Below are 16,040 nucleotides of genomic sequence, written 5' to 3' on the forward strand. Positions count from 1 at the left end.
CTAAAAATTTTACTATCTTATTTTTACTAACAAAAAACTTTATAGTATTTTATCATCTTATATTTACTAACAAAAAATTGAATAGCACTATTGGTACCGACGGGGTCGGTACCGAAATCGTAGGAACAGCCGCGCCGGGCCATCTCCGGCTACCAGACGGCCGATCTGAGCCGTCCAAAAATTCTAAACAAAAAAAATGAGGGGGTCAACAGGGGAATCAATGGCATCCGAGGTGTGTAGGGTGCTTGATCCGAACACCCCATTTTCGTGTATATATGCGTATACACGAAAAATTAGTGCTCGGATTAAGCATCCTACACACCTCGGATGCCATTGATTCTCGCGGGGGCCCCCTCATTTTTTTTAAAGAATTTTTGGACGGCTCGGATCGGCCGTCCGATGGCCGGAGACGGCCCGGCGAGGCCGTCCCTACAATTTCGGTACCGACCCCGTCGGTACCAATATCATTTTCGCAAAAAATTTGTTAACAAACACTATTTTTGCTACAGTAACTCTACTCGCAAACTATCAACAACTTATTCACTACAGAAAATAACTTGACATTTCTCAATAACTTATTTACTATCGAAAAAACCTAACAATTTCTCAACCACAAATAAAATCTACAAATTTTTCACTCCCAAAAACTTCCTCTTACTCCGTTTTATGGAGTAGCATCAATACAAACGTGATACTAGTCACGGCTGGACGATATTTAATTCAAGCTTCAAAATGTGTGAAAACAGAATAGAAATCACTATTTCAAGCTTCAAAATGTGTGAAAAAAGTATATAAATCATATTAATATGTATTCTTTTTCAAAGAAACTTTGCTAGAACCACATTCACTTACACACTCAAACATACGTCCACAGTCACATGAGTGGTGGGGCCCGCACACATCCACACTAGTGCGGGCTCCACCACTCATGTGACTGTGGATGTATGTTTGAGTGTGTAAGTGCATGTGGTGCTAGCAAAGTTTCTTTGAAAAAGAATAGTGCGGGCCCCACCACTCATGTGACTGTGGATGTGTATTTGGATGTGATACTAGAATTATTGTTTTCAAAGAAAAAGAAATTCATTAATAAGCAAACAGTTTCCAAATCAAAACTAATATAAAGCTACCGCGAAGAATAAACTGTTGGGAAAAAATATGTTTATTTTTTATATTAATAAAATCCATAAGACAGTATGAATGCAATAAAATTGAAACTCGAAACCTGAAAATCAATGGAAATCAAATAGTAATCAAGGTGAGTATGACACTCGGTATTCTGTACTTAAGATAGATTTGTCTCCGCTATGGTGACTATGGTTTACATGGATGTCTATCTCCTAACACTACTTGATCAAATGCCCCACAGAAGCACCACTGAATCGGTGGATCTGTTAAATCTCCTAGTGTTTTTGTACTCTGTCAAAAGAAAAGACTCTGACTCGATGAACGTATGGACACACAAGTTTTTCCGAATCAATCTTAGAATGAACGGAGGACACCATATAAGCCAACTAGTGTCTATTCCTTAATTATAGTCACCAAGAAAAAGGACACATTGTTCATAAAGGATGCGCCCATTCAAGGGTGAACATGTGACACTAAAAACACACGATTCTAAATCGAGTCAATTCGCATTCACACCCTATATAAAATTATTACTATATCCTAAATATTTTCCAACATAAACGAAGTCAGGGCCCCCAAGCAAGGTAATGGCCTGATTAATATACTTGCACTCAACCTTCGAAATTCTACAATATGATAGCTTGGAGATCTCCTATATGAGGTTGCGCAATAAAAAACGATCAGCAAAGCGGCACTCAGTCTTCCCTCCTCCTGTCTGCTTTACGACATTCAAACTATCCGAAAAATATAGAGTACGTTGTAATGTATAATTAATAATTAATATGAATAGACCATTTTATAGCTAGAAGGATTGCTAATAGTAATATCTGTGTTTGGAGATGTATAATTAATATGAATAGACCATTTTATAGCTAGAAGGATTGCTAATAGTAATATCTGTGTTTGGAGATGTATAATTAATCGGGGCGGTTCCGGAAACACTTTAAAAAAACCCTTAAAAAAACCCTCCAAATCTTAATCTCATAGTTCCCGATCGAATTTTGATGATTCGAGCCGCTCAATGTGTTTAGAACGTAATTTTAAGGGTGCTCGCGAGAAACTGGCAAAAAAACTAACCGGGAAGGTCTTGATTTGAGCAGTTTTTTATTGGACCGTTCAATAAAGTTCAATAAAAAAAACCGTTCGGATGAAGCCTTTCCCGGTCTTTTTTTTGCTGATTTCTCGCGTGCACCCTTAAAATCACGTTCTGATCACATTGAGCGGCTCGGATCATCAAAATTCGATCGGGAACTATGAAGTGTTTTTTTAAGTGTCCCCGGAACCGCCCCGATAATTAATAATTAATATGAATAGACCATTTTATAGCTAGAAGGATTGCTAATAGTAATATCTGTGTTTGGAGCAAGCTAGAGCGGTAGCATAATGTGGCGAAACTGATGAACCACTGTACCATTAGGGCAGCTCGCAGTAAAACCCAGACCACCCCGAGAATTTTCCTTCTTCCAGGAACCACATACATGGAAGGTTTATTTTTCACAGGCAGTGGAAAATCTCACTTTTTCACCATCGCCTTTTTCGGTCCTATCGTATGTTTATTGTTGATATGAACCGTTCATCTTGTAGACCTCATTTAATGGTGTATCCATGCAAAAATATAACATCGATAGGAGTATCAAAAATTGAATTTTGCTTTGTAAAATGGATAGTTTATCATTATTATTATTGACAGAAATCATATTGTCCATTTTATAAATCAAAATTCAAATTTTGACATATCTATCGATTTTCGATGAAGATGATTTTTTACATGGCCATATTATATTGCGGGTCTTATAATATGAACGGTTCAGATTACAATAATAAACGCTCGGTGAGGCCCATAATGAACAATGGTGAAAAAGTAGAATTTTTCACCGGCGGTAGATAAAACTTATTCTCGGAGAATCGGGATACGGTTAAATATGTATGCAACAATGCAAATATTGTTGTACAATTTTGTTTTGTTAGGACTTTTTGCTTCACAATCATTGCCTATTACTAGTATGTGATTGTTATTGTGGTTGCTTTCCGTTCCAAAATACTACTCCATTGTTATTATTATTTTTGTTAGGATATTATTTTAAACTCAATCCTAACTCGATTTAATGTGTTGTAACTAACATCTTTTCAGAATAATGTGAAAATGGGCCTGGGACACACATCAATCCTAACTTGGCATTATGTGTGTCCCAAGCCCACCCCAGGATTATGCCTGAAATTATGCAGACCCCAACATTACGGGTTGAAATACATCGACTGCCAAAAAACATGAACTTACATAAATAAATAAAAAACAACAATAGCTAGCTGAAAATTTTGAGATTCAAGCACCAGAAGATCAGCATGGAAAAATGATTTCAGAAAGCAGGGCACCAAGCTACAGAATCAAGGAAACTGCCAAATTGAAAGAGATCAAAATCAAAGAGACGGCACAACCCGTTTATAAACTGCTTGAAAAGTTTGTCCCCCATTCCGTGCAACTTTCTGCCCTTCCTCGGTTGCTGAACTCAAGAGCTTCACAACTGGATCGGCTTCAAGTTCTTCATCCCTAACAGCTTCAAACATAGGGTGCCCCTCCAGACAAGCTTTCATCCACTCGCCAAGTTCTTCCACATCCGTAATCGTGTATATAATCCCACCAATACAAAGAGTGTAAGCATATTCATCTAGCAAGTGTGGACTTATCACCCTACGCCTATGATTTTTCTCCTTAAAATGAGGATCAGGGAAAAGGAAAAACATCTTCGAGAGCTGTCCTTTCCCAAAATAATTGGGAATGTACTTCATGGAATTAGTCCGAACCACTGACACATTCTGGTATTGACCAGGATTTTCCACTCTCAGAGCTAAAATCCTCTCCTTCACATATTCTGTCACCTTGTCCCTTAGCTCCATCCCAATCATTAGGGTTTCCGGGAAAAGGGTTGAAAGACTAATTAGAAGCCCTCCAAAACCACAGCCTATGTCTGCAAATTGGATCTTGGAAGTGACGCTTTGATTGGATGATGGAAAAAGTTGAGGGTAATGAAGGCAGTAGTCGACATGGCAAGGGGAGACAGGCACCGGGAAGTGGGAATCGCTTAGTGGATTGCTGTGGGCCCTCGCGCGATAGAAGCGTTTCCGAGGTAAACGAGTTGTCTTGCTGATGTGAGGGCTCGCCTCATTCTTCAGCATTTTCCCCCCTAAAAGTGGAAAGTAGCAAATCAGAATTTACAGGATACCCGTGGGTTATGTAGTCAAAAGCAGAGAGGTGATCGCATTTAGTGAACATGTCTGGGATACCACGTGAGTTGGCATCCCTACATTGCTAGAACACCATTAACAACTCACATACTCACACAGCATCCAAAGCATGGTCACCAAAATACGATTAAAGGCAATCTGCGGTCTAAAAGGTAAAGAGGAAACTGGAACTAGAATAGTCCATTTTTTTCCACATATTCATCGTACTTGTCATCCCATTGTACAAATGGAGGCACCTAAAGAAAAAAAAAAAGTTAATTCTCATCAACGGCTTCCAAAAAATCCAGCTTTGTTTAGAATTTGGGGCTTTTTGTTTCGTGTTTTTAATTTGCTCTGTAGGTACACAGCACACTCACCACACTAAGCCATATGTTCAATCAACTAGAGCTGGTTACATGAATCTTTTTCTGCCACTCCACTCTACATGAGGCATTGAGGCTACATACGTATATATATACAAAATAAAACAAGATTGGTAAATTCCAAGGCACATTTCAATGAAGAAATAATTGAAAAGCTGGAAGACTTTGGAACATGTCCATTTCTCTAAACTCAATTATACGGTAGAAAGCAAAGTACGCTGGCAAAGTCGCGTATGTTTACGGCCAAATCAAGGTTCTATTCATGTGTTTACCTGAATCGACGGTCGTAGAACGAAGATGGGTCATAGATGATATTATATGAAGATGCAGAATTGAGGCTTGAAAGTTCGATCGAGAGACGAATCGTCTGATTCAGATACTACTTCCAGTTCCCAATCAAATTCACAAGTTATGGATATGAATACTATGAAGATAAAATATTTCCAAAATGAAGTACTCTCAACTGAGAATCTTTTCCAATTCTTCAAAAATGGGCCCCACATTGTATATTTCGAGGCAAAAAGGACAATCTTTTTCCAATCATGCAATTGCCTTTCACAAACTGAAAGAAGAACACTTAGCAAATTTGATTTTCCTCACTTCATAACCTCTAACGTACTTAACTTCCCCTATACACAGCTCCATCAATTACTTTTAGTCCCGCTTGAACAATGAGATTCAATACGTATGCACCACGGCATATGTGGAAAAATTCACCATCATATAGCAATGAATTATTCAAAGAAATGTGACCAGCACATCAACAAGACCGTCATTATATTTTGTATTATCCAATGTGAGGGTGAAGATTTTTTATCAATTCCCCATTCTTTTAACAAATGAATAACTCTTTTAGCCAAAATTGGATCACTATGTGGAGGAGAAACATGACAGAAGTTCAAGATCTTTTACTGGAAAACCCAATCATTATCAAGGTAGTTCACGGTAAGAGCTAAATATCTGTGACTAGTTAGGGATGACCATAAATCTGAAGTTAGGCATATCCTACTCAGAATGGATTCTAATGCCCGTTCCAATTGCACCTTCTCCCTTTAAAATACCTTTAATACATAGTTTTTTCTTGATAGTTGATACCGATTTCACACTTGGATTTAAAAGGGAATGCAAATCCCTAACTCCTTCATGTTCCACAAACATAAAAGGGTAATTGTGCTTAATCATTGTCACCACCATTTTCTCACGGTACATCTCCTGATCTATCTCCATAAAAGGAAGAAAGTCATGGAGTTCTTTGTTAGGACAAATAATCATATGCCGTAACAAATTTGATGTGCCTGTCCCACCAACAATATACTTTTGCCCACACTTTTTACACTTGGCCCTTTTTTCCCCCCTCATCACTAGTAGGCAAAGTATCAAATTTATCCCACGCAATAGAAGTGGGCCTCTTAGTACGTTTTACAGTAGACGAAGAGCCTTGCTCGGTGTTCTCATCAAAATGGTCTTTCATTTTAAGTGTCCTGATACAAAAACACAAATTTAAACTCTAGAAGAAAGCTCAAATTTCAGCAATACTCCATAATTCAAGAGAAACCAGACAGTTTACGAACTAAATAGAAGTGATAATGTGTGATCCAATCAAACAGCCAAATTCAGGGATATAGAACCGACTAAATTAGATAATTTCCCTTCACCCTTTCGCAAACACAATCCATGCTCCATGTTTTTTGTTGCTTCTATTATCAGGTGTTATCTAGTTAATTGATCTAACCATAGCAATACCACGAAAAAAGCCACGATTTTTAATCAGAACCTTTTCTCGAATGCAAGTGTACCAGAAACTTTTAGCTATATAGACACACATAGCAGTATATGAAAAACGAGAAACTTTAATTGGCAAAAATCAGGTTCAATTAGAATTCAGACGACCAAGCAGGTTGTCGATAACAACAGAGACAAGGGATTCCCAATTTTGATGACTATGATTTGACCGACCCTAACCGAAATATTTTGCAATGTTTCAACAGTAACGGAAGATCTGAGAAAACAAATTTCGATGCATCACATACAAGCTAGAGAGAGAGAAATACCTGGAGAGGAGAAAATTATACGTTTGCCAAAACAGCTGCAATTGAACTTCTAGTGTTAGTGGACTGAAATCGGTTTGGTTTCGGTCGGTTCGTCCAAAAATCTTAAAACTGATTCGGTCTGGGGATAAAATTTCCAGGACCGATCCCAACCGGGATTAAGATCGGTCCAATTCGGTTCGGGGTGGAATCGGTCCCGGTAGGGGAATTCGAGAGGCGCTGAGATCTGATGTTGGTCGGCGGCGAAGAGAGGAGGAGGGAGGCGCCGATTATCCTCGCAAGTGTGTGTGTGTGTGTGTGAGAGAGAGAGAGAGAGAATACAAAGTACGCTTGAAGCAGATTAGGGTTCCAACTCCACCATTGTTGACGGCTTGAAGTAGGAGAGTGATGGAGAAAGAAGGGCTCGCAGTCACAGGAGCGTTTTGAGAGAGAGAGACGTGGGCGTAGGCTGCTGATGGCATACACGATCAGATTAGGGGTTCGTTATTTATACTGGACCGTAGGATTGGGTAACTATCAAGGGTTCAGATTAATACCTTCTTCTTTTTTATCAACGGGGTTCAGATTTTTTTATTTTTATTTTTAAAAACTGGCGGGGTTCAGATTAATACTCCGTACTATAGAAATTAGGCCATGTTTCAGAACACGTTTTAAGTATTTATTCTTTAAAAAGGTAATTTCAAGCACAAAATGTGTTTACGTAAATAATTTTTCTAGCAATATGGATATTGTTTTATAGATATCATTGAGATATTTTGAACGGTACAAAAAAATCAAAAAATCATTTTTTATTTACATTATTTTTGAATTTGAAAATGTAAAATAAGTACTTTTTTTTATAAGGTGTTCTGAAACGGGCTCTTAATAGTTAATACTACTTCTATATATATATATATATATATATATATATATATATATATAACGGGGCCGGTTCTAGGGACAATACATTTGACAACACTTTTAACAACACATTTTTCAGAGCCCCACGTGAATAATCGGAGCCGTTCAATTTGTTTAAAACATGTTTTTAAAGGTTCTCATAAAAAATCAACTCATTTAGATATCGACAAGGGCTTGATCGGCTTATTCAATTTTATCCTGTCAAATTTGATAAAAATCAATTAAATGAGCCGATCAAACCCTTACCGATATCCAAATGAGTTGATTTTTTATGGGACCCCTTAAAAACATGTTTTAAATATATTGAATGGCTCCGATCAATTGTATGAAGGTCCCACGTGGAATTTTGAAAAATGTGTTGTCAAAAGTGTTGTCAAATGTATTGTCCCTGGAACCGGCCCCAGCACTACGCAGTTCCGTTGAAATTGTCCGTGCCTACGGCACTTGCTAGTTTGTGGCTCAAACATTAGTGTGTAGTATGTGATCCTCTTCTTAATGACACAAAAGAGAATTATCCATACTTATGGCACTCTCCCAACTATACATTTAAGCTAGCTACAAAAAACTATCAATTTGCTTATAGAATTTCAGTAAATACCAAGTAAAAAGTTAAAACCAAGCAGCACATCAGTTAGTGCTCTGTATTAACAAAATCAGAAAAAATCTAAGCACACCAGCCAGTGCTATGCATAATAAGGAAATACTTACGAATCTGAATCATCGCAATTCGACATACTCTTTCCTTCGAATGCGACCTTCACTTTTCTTTCATTTCACTTTTGTGCACCTCATTGCCTACAACAAAAGAGAAATATGAAAGGATTGAAATCTATATAGAAGACCGTGGCGCGTGCTATTTAACTTTTGTGCCAGTGCTCTGCATAATAAATATACACGTGGTGTGTTCCCCGCCGTATCCGTATTTCAATTTTTTTATATTAGAATTTTCGTGTTCTCGTGTCCGTGCATCATAGTAGCCAATTAACTTAGGTGGCTTGATCATTTCAGTTAAGTAATTCATATGAACTTCCACCAAGAAAAATATAAAAGGTGCTAATCATTGTTAATGATGTCGCAATACTTCAAATGCAAAAAAACATGCACATGCGCATGCCTTAATTGTTCATCCAATACATACAACCAAAGTTTTCAATACTGTACCAGTCACCGTATCGTTTTCACTACTGGAATGATACATACCGATACCGGGCTGTATTCCGGTACCGTTCCGGATTTACCGCAATTAATATTTTATATATATATTTAATATATATATCTACCATTTTGCATAATTTTAAGTATAAATATAAACAAAATGTAAAGAAAAAAAAAGAGAGAGATAAGGTAATTTTGTACTGGCCGGAACACCGAAAAATGTCCGAAACAGACCAGTATCGTCCGGTATATCCGGTATTGGCCGGTATTTCAACCGGAACGGATCTCTAGTGTTTGTGTTCCGTTTACGCACCGGTACGGTACGTACCGGCCGGTACGGAACGAATTTCACAACTCTGCCTACAACTCATCGAGCAAAGTTTGCTATAATACCACCTTTCATGCCCACTGAAGTATGATAGCTAGAAGTCTTCACATTCTGATAAGGCCATTTGGATGAAAGGATTTTGCACATTTGGAATGAACACAACAAGATCAAAAAAGATTTAGAAGCATTATTGGTGAGCCATTAATTTGGATGCAACTCCGTAATTTGTTGTTAAAGACACCAACAGTTTCCTCACATAATTGCCTTCCTAAAAACATAACGAAGTAGAGCCAAAGGAAGTTAAAAAAACGAAAAAAGAGTATAGAGACTCAGCTTAAAGTCTCCAACAAACTTGATTTAGTCTCATCGCCAACAATAGACTCTTCAAATCCCAAAAGAGTGGAGAAAAGCAAGAAATAGAATCATACCATCAAATAGGAAATGATTTCCACATAAAACAGCAGATTTAAAATGACCGGATGATTTCTACATCTTCGATTTCACCAAAGTACAACCTGACATTCATAGTAAAAAAAGGGAAAAAATAAACACATGGTAGGCAACATGTCGTCTGATTATTCCGTGTTTAGGAGTGGGCTATGTCAAAAAGAAAAAAAGAAAAAAAAACACATGGTGGGCAACATGTATTTTAACAAACACATGGTGAGCAACAAAAAATACCTCTCAAGTTCAAGCTGTCCTCCACAGCTGCTGCAGTGTACAGCTCCAATGGCGTCTGCGACCTCCTTCTCTGCCTCTCAAAGGTCAAGGCTTTCCCAGTCGAAAACCCTTAAGCGGTCTCTATGCTCGCAATTAAACCATCGACAACGATCGATTTTGAGACCTCTGTCGAAGAGGAGTGTTATGGAGGAAGCAAAGTCATTTACGGTGGACGATGGTTACTCCAGAGAGAGAGAGAGAGTACTCAGCTATAAGAATTTAGGCAACAGATGACTGTGAAGAGTACTCAGCCTTTCCCTGACGATGACAATAGATGGCATTTTTGCAATTTAGGAAAAAACAATGGGCATACCCTTTGTTTTATTAGGTAGATTAAAAAATATTGTTAAAAAATTAAGTGTTCCAATTTTCAATCCATTTGGCAATTTAGGAAAAAACAATGGGCACACCCTTTGTTTTATTAGGTATATTAAAAAAATATTATTAAAAAATTAAGTGTTCCAATTTCAATCCATTTGAACCGGTGCGAAGATCTTATTTTAAGGATAATTTTTATCTTAAATGGTCATAATGAAATTTTGGCTCGGAGGGCTTTCAATGGGCACCCTAAAAAAGCCATGATCATAAAAATAAAATCTTCACAACGGTTCAACCAGATTGAAAAATGAAGCACTTAATTTTTTAATCACATTTTTTAATATATTATATATTAAAAATATATTGTTAAAAAATTAAGTGTTTCAATTTTCAATCCGTTTGAATTAGTGCGAAGATTTTTTTTTCTGATTTTATCTTAAATAGTTACAAATGGAATTTTGGCTCAAAGGGCTTTCAATGGGCAGCCTAAGAGAGCCATGAAACTAAATAAAGAGTCTTAGGATGTTCGTTGAATGGCCTTAGAGACAAAAATTTATTATGACCAAGTAGGATAAAATAATCATAAAAATAAAATTTTTGCAACGGTTCAACCAGATTGAAAAATGGAACACTTCATTTTTTAATCACATTTTTCAATATATTATATATTAAAAAATATTGTTAAAAAATTAAATGTTCCAATTTTCAATCTATTTGAACCAGTGCGAAGATCTTTTTTTCTGATAATTTTATCTTAAATGGTCATAATGGAATTTTGGCTCGAAGGGCTTTCGATAGGCACTCTAAGAGAGCCATGAAACTAAATAAAAAGGTTTAGGATGTTCGTTGAACGGCCTTAGTGACAAAATTTTACTATGACCAAGTAGGATAAAATGATCATAAAAATAAAATTTTCGAAACGGTTCAACCAGATTGAAAAATAGAACACTTAATTTTTTAATCATATTTTTTAATCATGTTCGTTGAACGGCGTGTGTGAATGTGTGCGCGTGGTGGGTGCCACATACGACAACCCTTATGTATTATTAGATAGAAAATAAAATCCTCGCAACGGTTCAACCTGATTGAAAAATAAAACACTTAATTTTTTAATCATGTTCATTGAACGGCGTATGTGAATGTGTGCGCGTTGTGGGTGCCACCTAGGACAAAGGGTGCCACGTAGGACAACCCTTTTGTTTTATTAGATAGAATACTTCAATTTGATTCGGTTCGGTCGGGTTATATTAAAATCTCCGGTAACTGACCCCGAGCCGAAAAATTCTAAACCTTGAAACTAAAATCGAAAATGGCAAATTTGGGACCCACTAACCCCTTTTACGATTAGGGTTTTTTTTGTTTCCGGCCTATTTGGTTTTTCAGATTCCCGTAAGACCCCGAGGGCCTGTTTGGATGAGGTATTATGACGGGGGTTATGATATCCCCTTTTAATCCTGGGCCCTAGCCAAAGACCCCGTTTGGTATTTCAAAATGAAGGGGGTATTCTATTTATCCCGTCTTCTATCACACCTGCTAATACTGGCTGAGGGGGTGTTAGTGATGGGTAGGGTTCAACCAATTGCTGTGGAAATGGAATCCCCCTAAATCCCCCTCTATTGCGAACAATTCTACCCCTCGTAATCCCCATTTCCCACCCCGAGGTACCCATTTTCTGTCGCAACTCTTCGCCGCACTGGTTCTTCGAAGAGACAAGAGGTTTGTGGCGATTTTGGGTGCTTTTCGATTTGAGTTCGATTCATTGAGGTATGGGTTTGATTTGTTTGTGCTTTTTCTATTGCTACTCTTCCCGCACTCTCTCTGTTGCTATTTCTATTCCATGGCAGTGTTAGGTTCGATTTTGTATGCTAAGGTATTGTGGGTTTCGACTGGTAATGGTATGCACGGGTTTTCGATTTTGTTTCAGATTTTTTAGGGTGAAGATTATGAAACCAAAACCCGAGATCTTTATTTTTTGGTGTAGATAATAATTTAAAAAAGACAAATTGGGTGCCAGACTCTGAGTACAGAAATATCTTAGCAGATATCAGGTAGAACCGACACCATGAGGATGGTGTTCAGCCTTTCATACATAAATTTATGTTTACTTGTACACAGAAAATAAAAACTACATTACCTCCTTTATATTCACATGTTTCCTATTCTCCTAGAAAAAACTTGTTCAATCGAAATTAGTGGCTCGTACGTATTGTATAAAAAACTTCACATTTTGTTGGTTCAGTTCAATTTGCTGTCTTTCTCTTCTTGTTTTGAAGTTATTTTCCATTCAAAACTTTAAACTTCTCTTCTTAAGTTCTAAGTGATTATTAATTTTTAAACACAATAAAGAAATATACCAAGTTGAGACCAAGATTTGATCCAACAGAATATCATACAAACAAAAATTTATTGATTAAGCTAGTCTTAGAAATCTTCATTTCAGTATGAGGGGAAAACTTTGTGAGGCTTTCTTGCGTTTGTTTATTTCGCACATTGCGGTTGGAGCTATGGTTGATGGGCTTATAGAGGGAATTTTTGGACTTTCTTACGTAATTAATTGTCTAGATTGGCGCAATTCTTATGACACTTGATAATAATCTATTATGCATTGGCTAAGAAAAGACCAATACCATTACCATGGGTGAGGTGGTATTGCACCTGACGGTCATGTGTTTCACCCTTGCGTAGTATGTCATGTCTAATACCTAAAACATTTCTCATTCATTATTATAGATTGCTGGCCTTTTGTATTTGAATGGGAATAAAACACTCTTCTAAAATCAACTTATCAAGCTTTAGTCTCAATAACTTGAAGACAGCCACATGTTATCAAGATTTAGTCTCAATAACTTGAAGTCAAGCTTTAGTCTAGCTCAATATCTGTATATGTATATTGGATATTACCTGGTTGCATTTCATTTGTTCTCTTTCCTTCTTGACAGATCCATTTCATGGTTGTTCTACATATCATATTCGGTTTTCATTGATCGCTAAATGTATGATTTAGCTCCATGTCATGGTCTGATTCTTTACTATTTAGTTAAACGTATGATTTGAAATTATTGTCATCTATTTATGCCTCAAACATAAGCTCACATCAGTAAGAAACAACCCCATTGTTTATGTTGTGACCCTTCTTTGTGAGCCACTATTAGTATCTTGCACTTTACTTGAGTTGATCATTGTTATTTAGGATCCGAAGATTAGGTTTTCACAAAAAATCCTAAACCTTGTAAGTGATTTTTAGGATGCTAAGATTAAACAAAAAACAGAAAAGGAGAAGAGAAGAGCAAGAAGGGTTCATGGCATTACATGCCATTATGAACGCTGTCATTGGTGTTTTTTGTCTCTACTTGTTCATCACGTCCACGTTTCGCCGTCGTCGTCCAGAGTTGTCTACGAATCCAGACTTTTACTAGTTGCACATAAACAATATCAATAGGCTTGTACGGGGTAATGACGTGGACTGCCACGAGCAATTGAGGGTGAATAGGCATACTTTTTCTAGATTGTATTGTCCAAGGTGTTGGGTTAGTGGACTCACGCAACGTATATCTTGAGGAGATGGTAGCAATATTCTTGTGGGTCCTCTCTAACCATACGAAGCAGAGGCGTACCAAATTTGATTTCTATAAGTCTATAGAGACAATAAATAAACATTTCAATGTTGTACTCCAAGCTGTCTTGCGCCTTCACCAAATGCTCTTAGTGACGCCCGAGCCTATACCTGCTAACTACCAAGACACTAGGTGGAATTGGTTTCAGGTATAGTCATGTTGAATTTTTCCTATTTCTTCCATTCTAAAGCTTTCCTCTAGTTCACCATATGCACTTACGTTATAATAATCTTGTCCACATTTGCTAGAATTGTCTTAGGGCATTGGATGGGACGTACGTCCCAATAAATCCCTCGGCCGCTGGCAGGGCACGATATAGGTCTAGGAAGGAGAAATTGCTACAAATGTCTTAGGTGTTTGTACTCGGGACCTTAAATTTGTTTATGTATTGTTTGGTTGGGAATGATCTACTACTGACTCTAGAATCCTTAGAAACCCCATGGAAAGACTCCACGGTCGCAGAGTCCCCCATGGTATGTTCCATATCCTAAGTTGATGTTTCCTTTGACTCCATTACAATTATCCACCCATCAATGTGTTGTCTTTCATTGGTTACAGGACATTATTACCTTGTTGATGTTGGCTACACCAATGGGAACAGTTTTCTAGCACCATACCGTGGTCAACGGCATCACATTAACATTTGAGGCAAGGTCATATATGCCAACAAGCAAAGATGAGTTTTTCAACATGAAACACTCCACTGCTAGGAATGTCATTAAGAGAAGCTTTGGGGTTCTCAAGATGCGGTTTGCAATTTTGAGATCTACCTCCTATTACCCGATAAGGACTCAATGTTGTATCGTGTCGGCATGTTGTCTTCTACATAACCTAATTAAGAGAAAGATGCACAACGATCTAATTGAACATGAGTACACAGCGTGGGAATGAACACATGTGAATGATGTCCCTGTTGATGATCGCATTGGTGCCGTAGAGAGTTCCAATGAGTGGACCGCGGGAAGGGATGCTCTAGTGGCAGCCATGTATAACCATTAATTAGCCAATGGTGGGGGACAAGTGAAGGGCATCCTTCCTTGATTCTATTTGGTTTTGTTGTGTTTGACATTGTAATTGTACTATTTGTAAATTCTTTGTAACTTTTGTTGTTGAACAACTTGTAACGTACTATTATATTTCATGCTCTATTCATAAATCATGTTTAAGGTCCTACTTTTACAATAGTTGCACAAATTTAAATGCATTTGCAGCTATGGCTACTAATGAAGTGGAAGTAATGGACGTGGAAGGGCCTTCAAAGCAAAAACGTAGGAGTTGGAGGAAAGTTGAGGAGGATGCACTAATGAAGTGCATGGTGAATGAAGAAAAGGAGAAGTGGAAGCCCGAGAATGGCTTCTGAATGGGTTACTTCATCCACATGGAGAAAGAGTTACAAAAAGTTCTCCCGGGGTCCAACCTTAAGGCTAACCCCCATATTGACTCGAAGGTGAAGCATTGGAAATCCATATGGGCTAAAATTGTTGACATTACTGGCCTAAGTAATTTTGGGTGGGATGCTGTCAACAATCGCATTGATGTGGAGCAGCCTATATGAGATGAGTATGAAAAGGTAACTCCCAATCTTGAATTCCAATGGTTTAATTGAATATTAAGCCTAGGGAATTCTTACTAAAAGTGCCAATATTTATGTAGGCCCATTCTAAATAGGCCCGAGGCTTGTACGGGAAGTCTTTCTCGTACTTTGAGGATTGGCAAATAATATCTGGCAAGGATAAGACTATAAGGGCGGTTGCAGAAGATTATGACGAAATGGCGCGCCCAGATATTGCCAACGAAAGTGCGGAGCCACACAACTTCAACGACTTCTATGATGCTCTATTCACTGACTACGACGTACATCTCCTCAACACTCCCACAACTCTCACAAGTGGCATAACTTAAGCATTCACACCTCATGCCTTACTCCCCATGTCCACTCCCAGTGGCTCAATTACGACGGCCAATGCTGGAGCCCCAAAAGGGAAGAAGAGGACAAGAATGTGTGAAGCGGAGTTGTCTATCTATGCGAGCATGGACAATTTCTTGAAATCAACCAATGGTCATGTGGAGAAATTGGCCAATTCCTTTGGCCACGAAAAAGAGCTATTCGCCCAACGCACGATGGTGAAAGAGGAGTTGTCAAAGCTTGATATCACTTTGGCAGGAAGAAGTTCAAGCTCAGTACTGTAATCGTGCAATCGGAAGAAAGAGTTGACGCCTTCTATGG

General features: G+C 37.9%; 2 protein-coding genes across 4 annotated transcripts in view; one reads left to right on the forward strand and one right to left on the reverse strand.

The window, feature by feature from the left end:
• LOC131327127 (reticulon-like protein B11) overlaps positions 1-16,040 on the forward strand; it is a 104,290-nt gene that overhangs the window by 71,593 nt on the left and 16,657 nt on the right. The gene's annotated exons all lie outside the window — the stretch shown is intronic.
• On the reverse strand, positions 3,383-7,283 carry LOC131327125 (tRNA (guanine-N(7)-)-methyltransferase-like). Of its 3 annotated transcripts, XM_058360134.1 has the most exons (3): positions 6,782-7,283; positions 5,792-6,211; positions 3,383-4,307 (listed from the first exon to the last, which is right to left on the reverse strand). In XM_058360134.1, exons 2-3 carry the CDS (start codon positions 6,087-6,089, stop codon positions 3,544-3,546), a joined length of 1,062 nt encoding a protein of 353 aa, XP_058216117.1. In that variant the 5' UTR covers positions 6,090-6,211; positions 6,782-7,283; the 3' UTR covers positions 3,383-3,543. The 3 variants fall into 3 exon arrangements, with proteins under 3 accessions (XP_058216117.1, XP_058216119.1, XP_058216118.1); XM_058360136.1 differs by lacking the exon at positions 5,792-6,211 and having other exon boundaries at positions 6,803-7,281; XM_058360135.1 differs by lacking the exon at positions 5,792-6,211 and having other exon boundaries at positions 6,782-7,280.

Source organism: Rhododendron vialii, chromosome 5a (genome assembly GCF_030253575.1).
Source record: "Rhododendron vialii isolate Sample 1 chromosome 5a, ASM3025357v1".
Taxonomy (NCBI): Eukaryota; Viridiplantae; Streptophyta; class Magnoliopsida; order Ericales; family Ericaceae; genus Rhododendron; species Rhododendron vialii.

Bases quoted from the DNA above. Each gene is read 5' to 3' on its own strand.
- LOC131327125 (XM_058360134.1), bottom strand. From the start codon at position 6,089: ATGAGGGGGGAAAAAAGGGCCAAGTGTAAAAAGTGTGGGCAAAAGTAT. The intron at 4,308-5,791 runs GTATTTTAAAGG...TTCCACTTTTAG, and splicing joins GAAAAAACTATGTATTAAAG to GGGGGAAAATGCTGAAGAAT.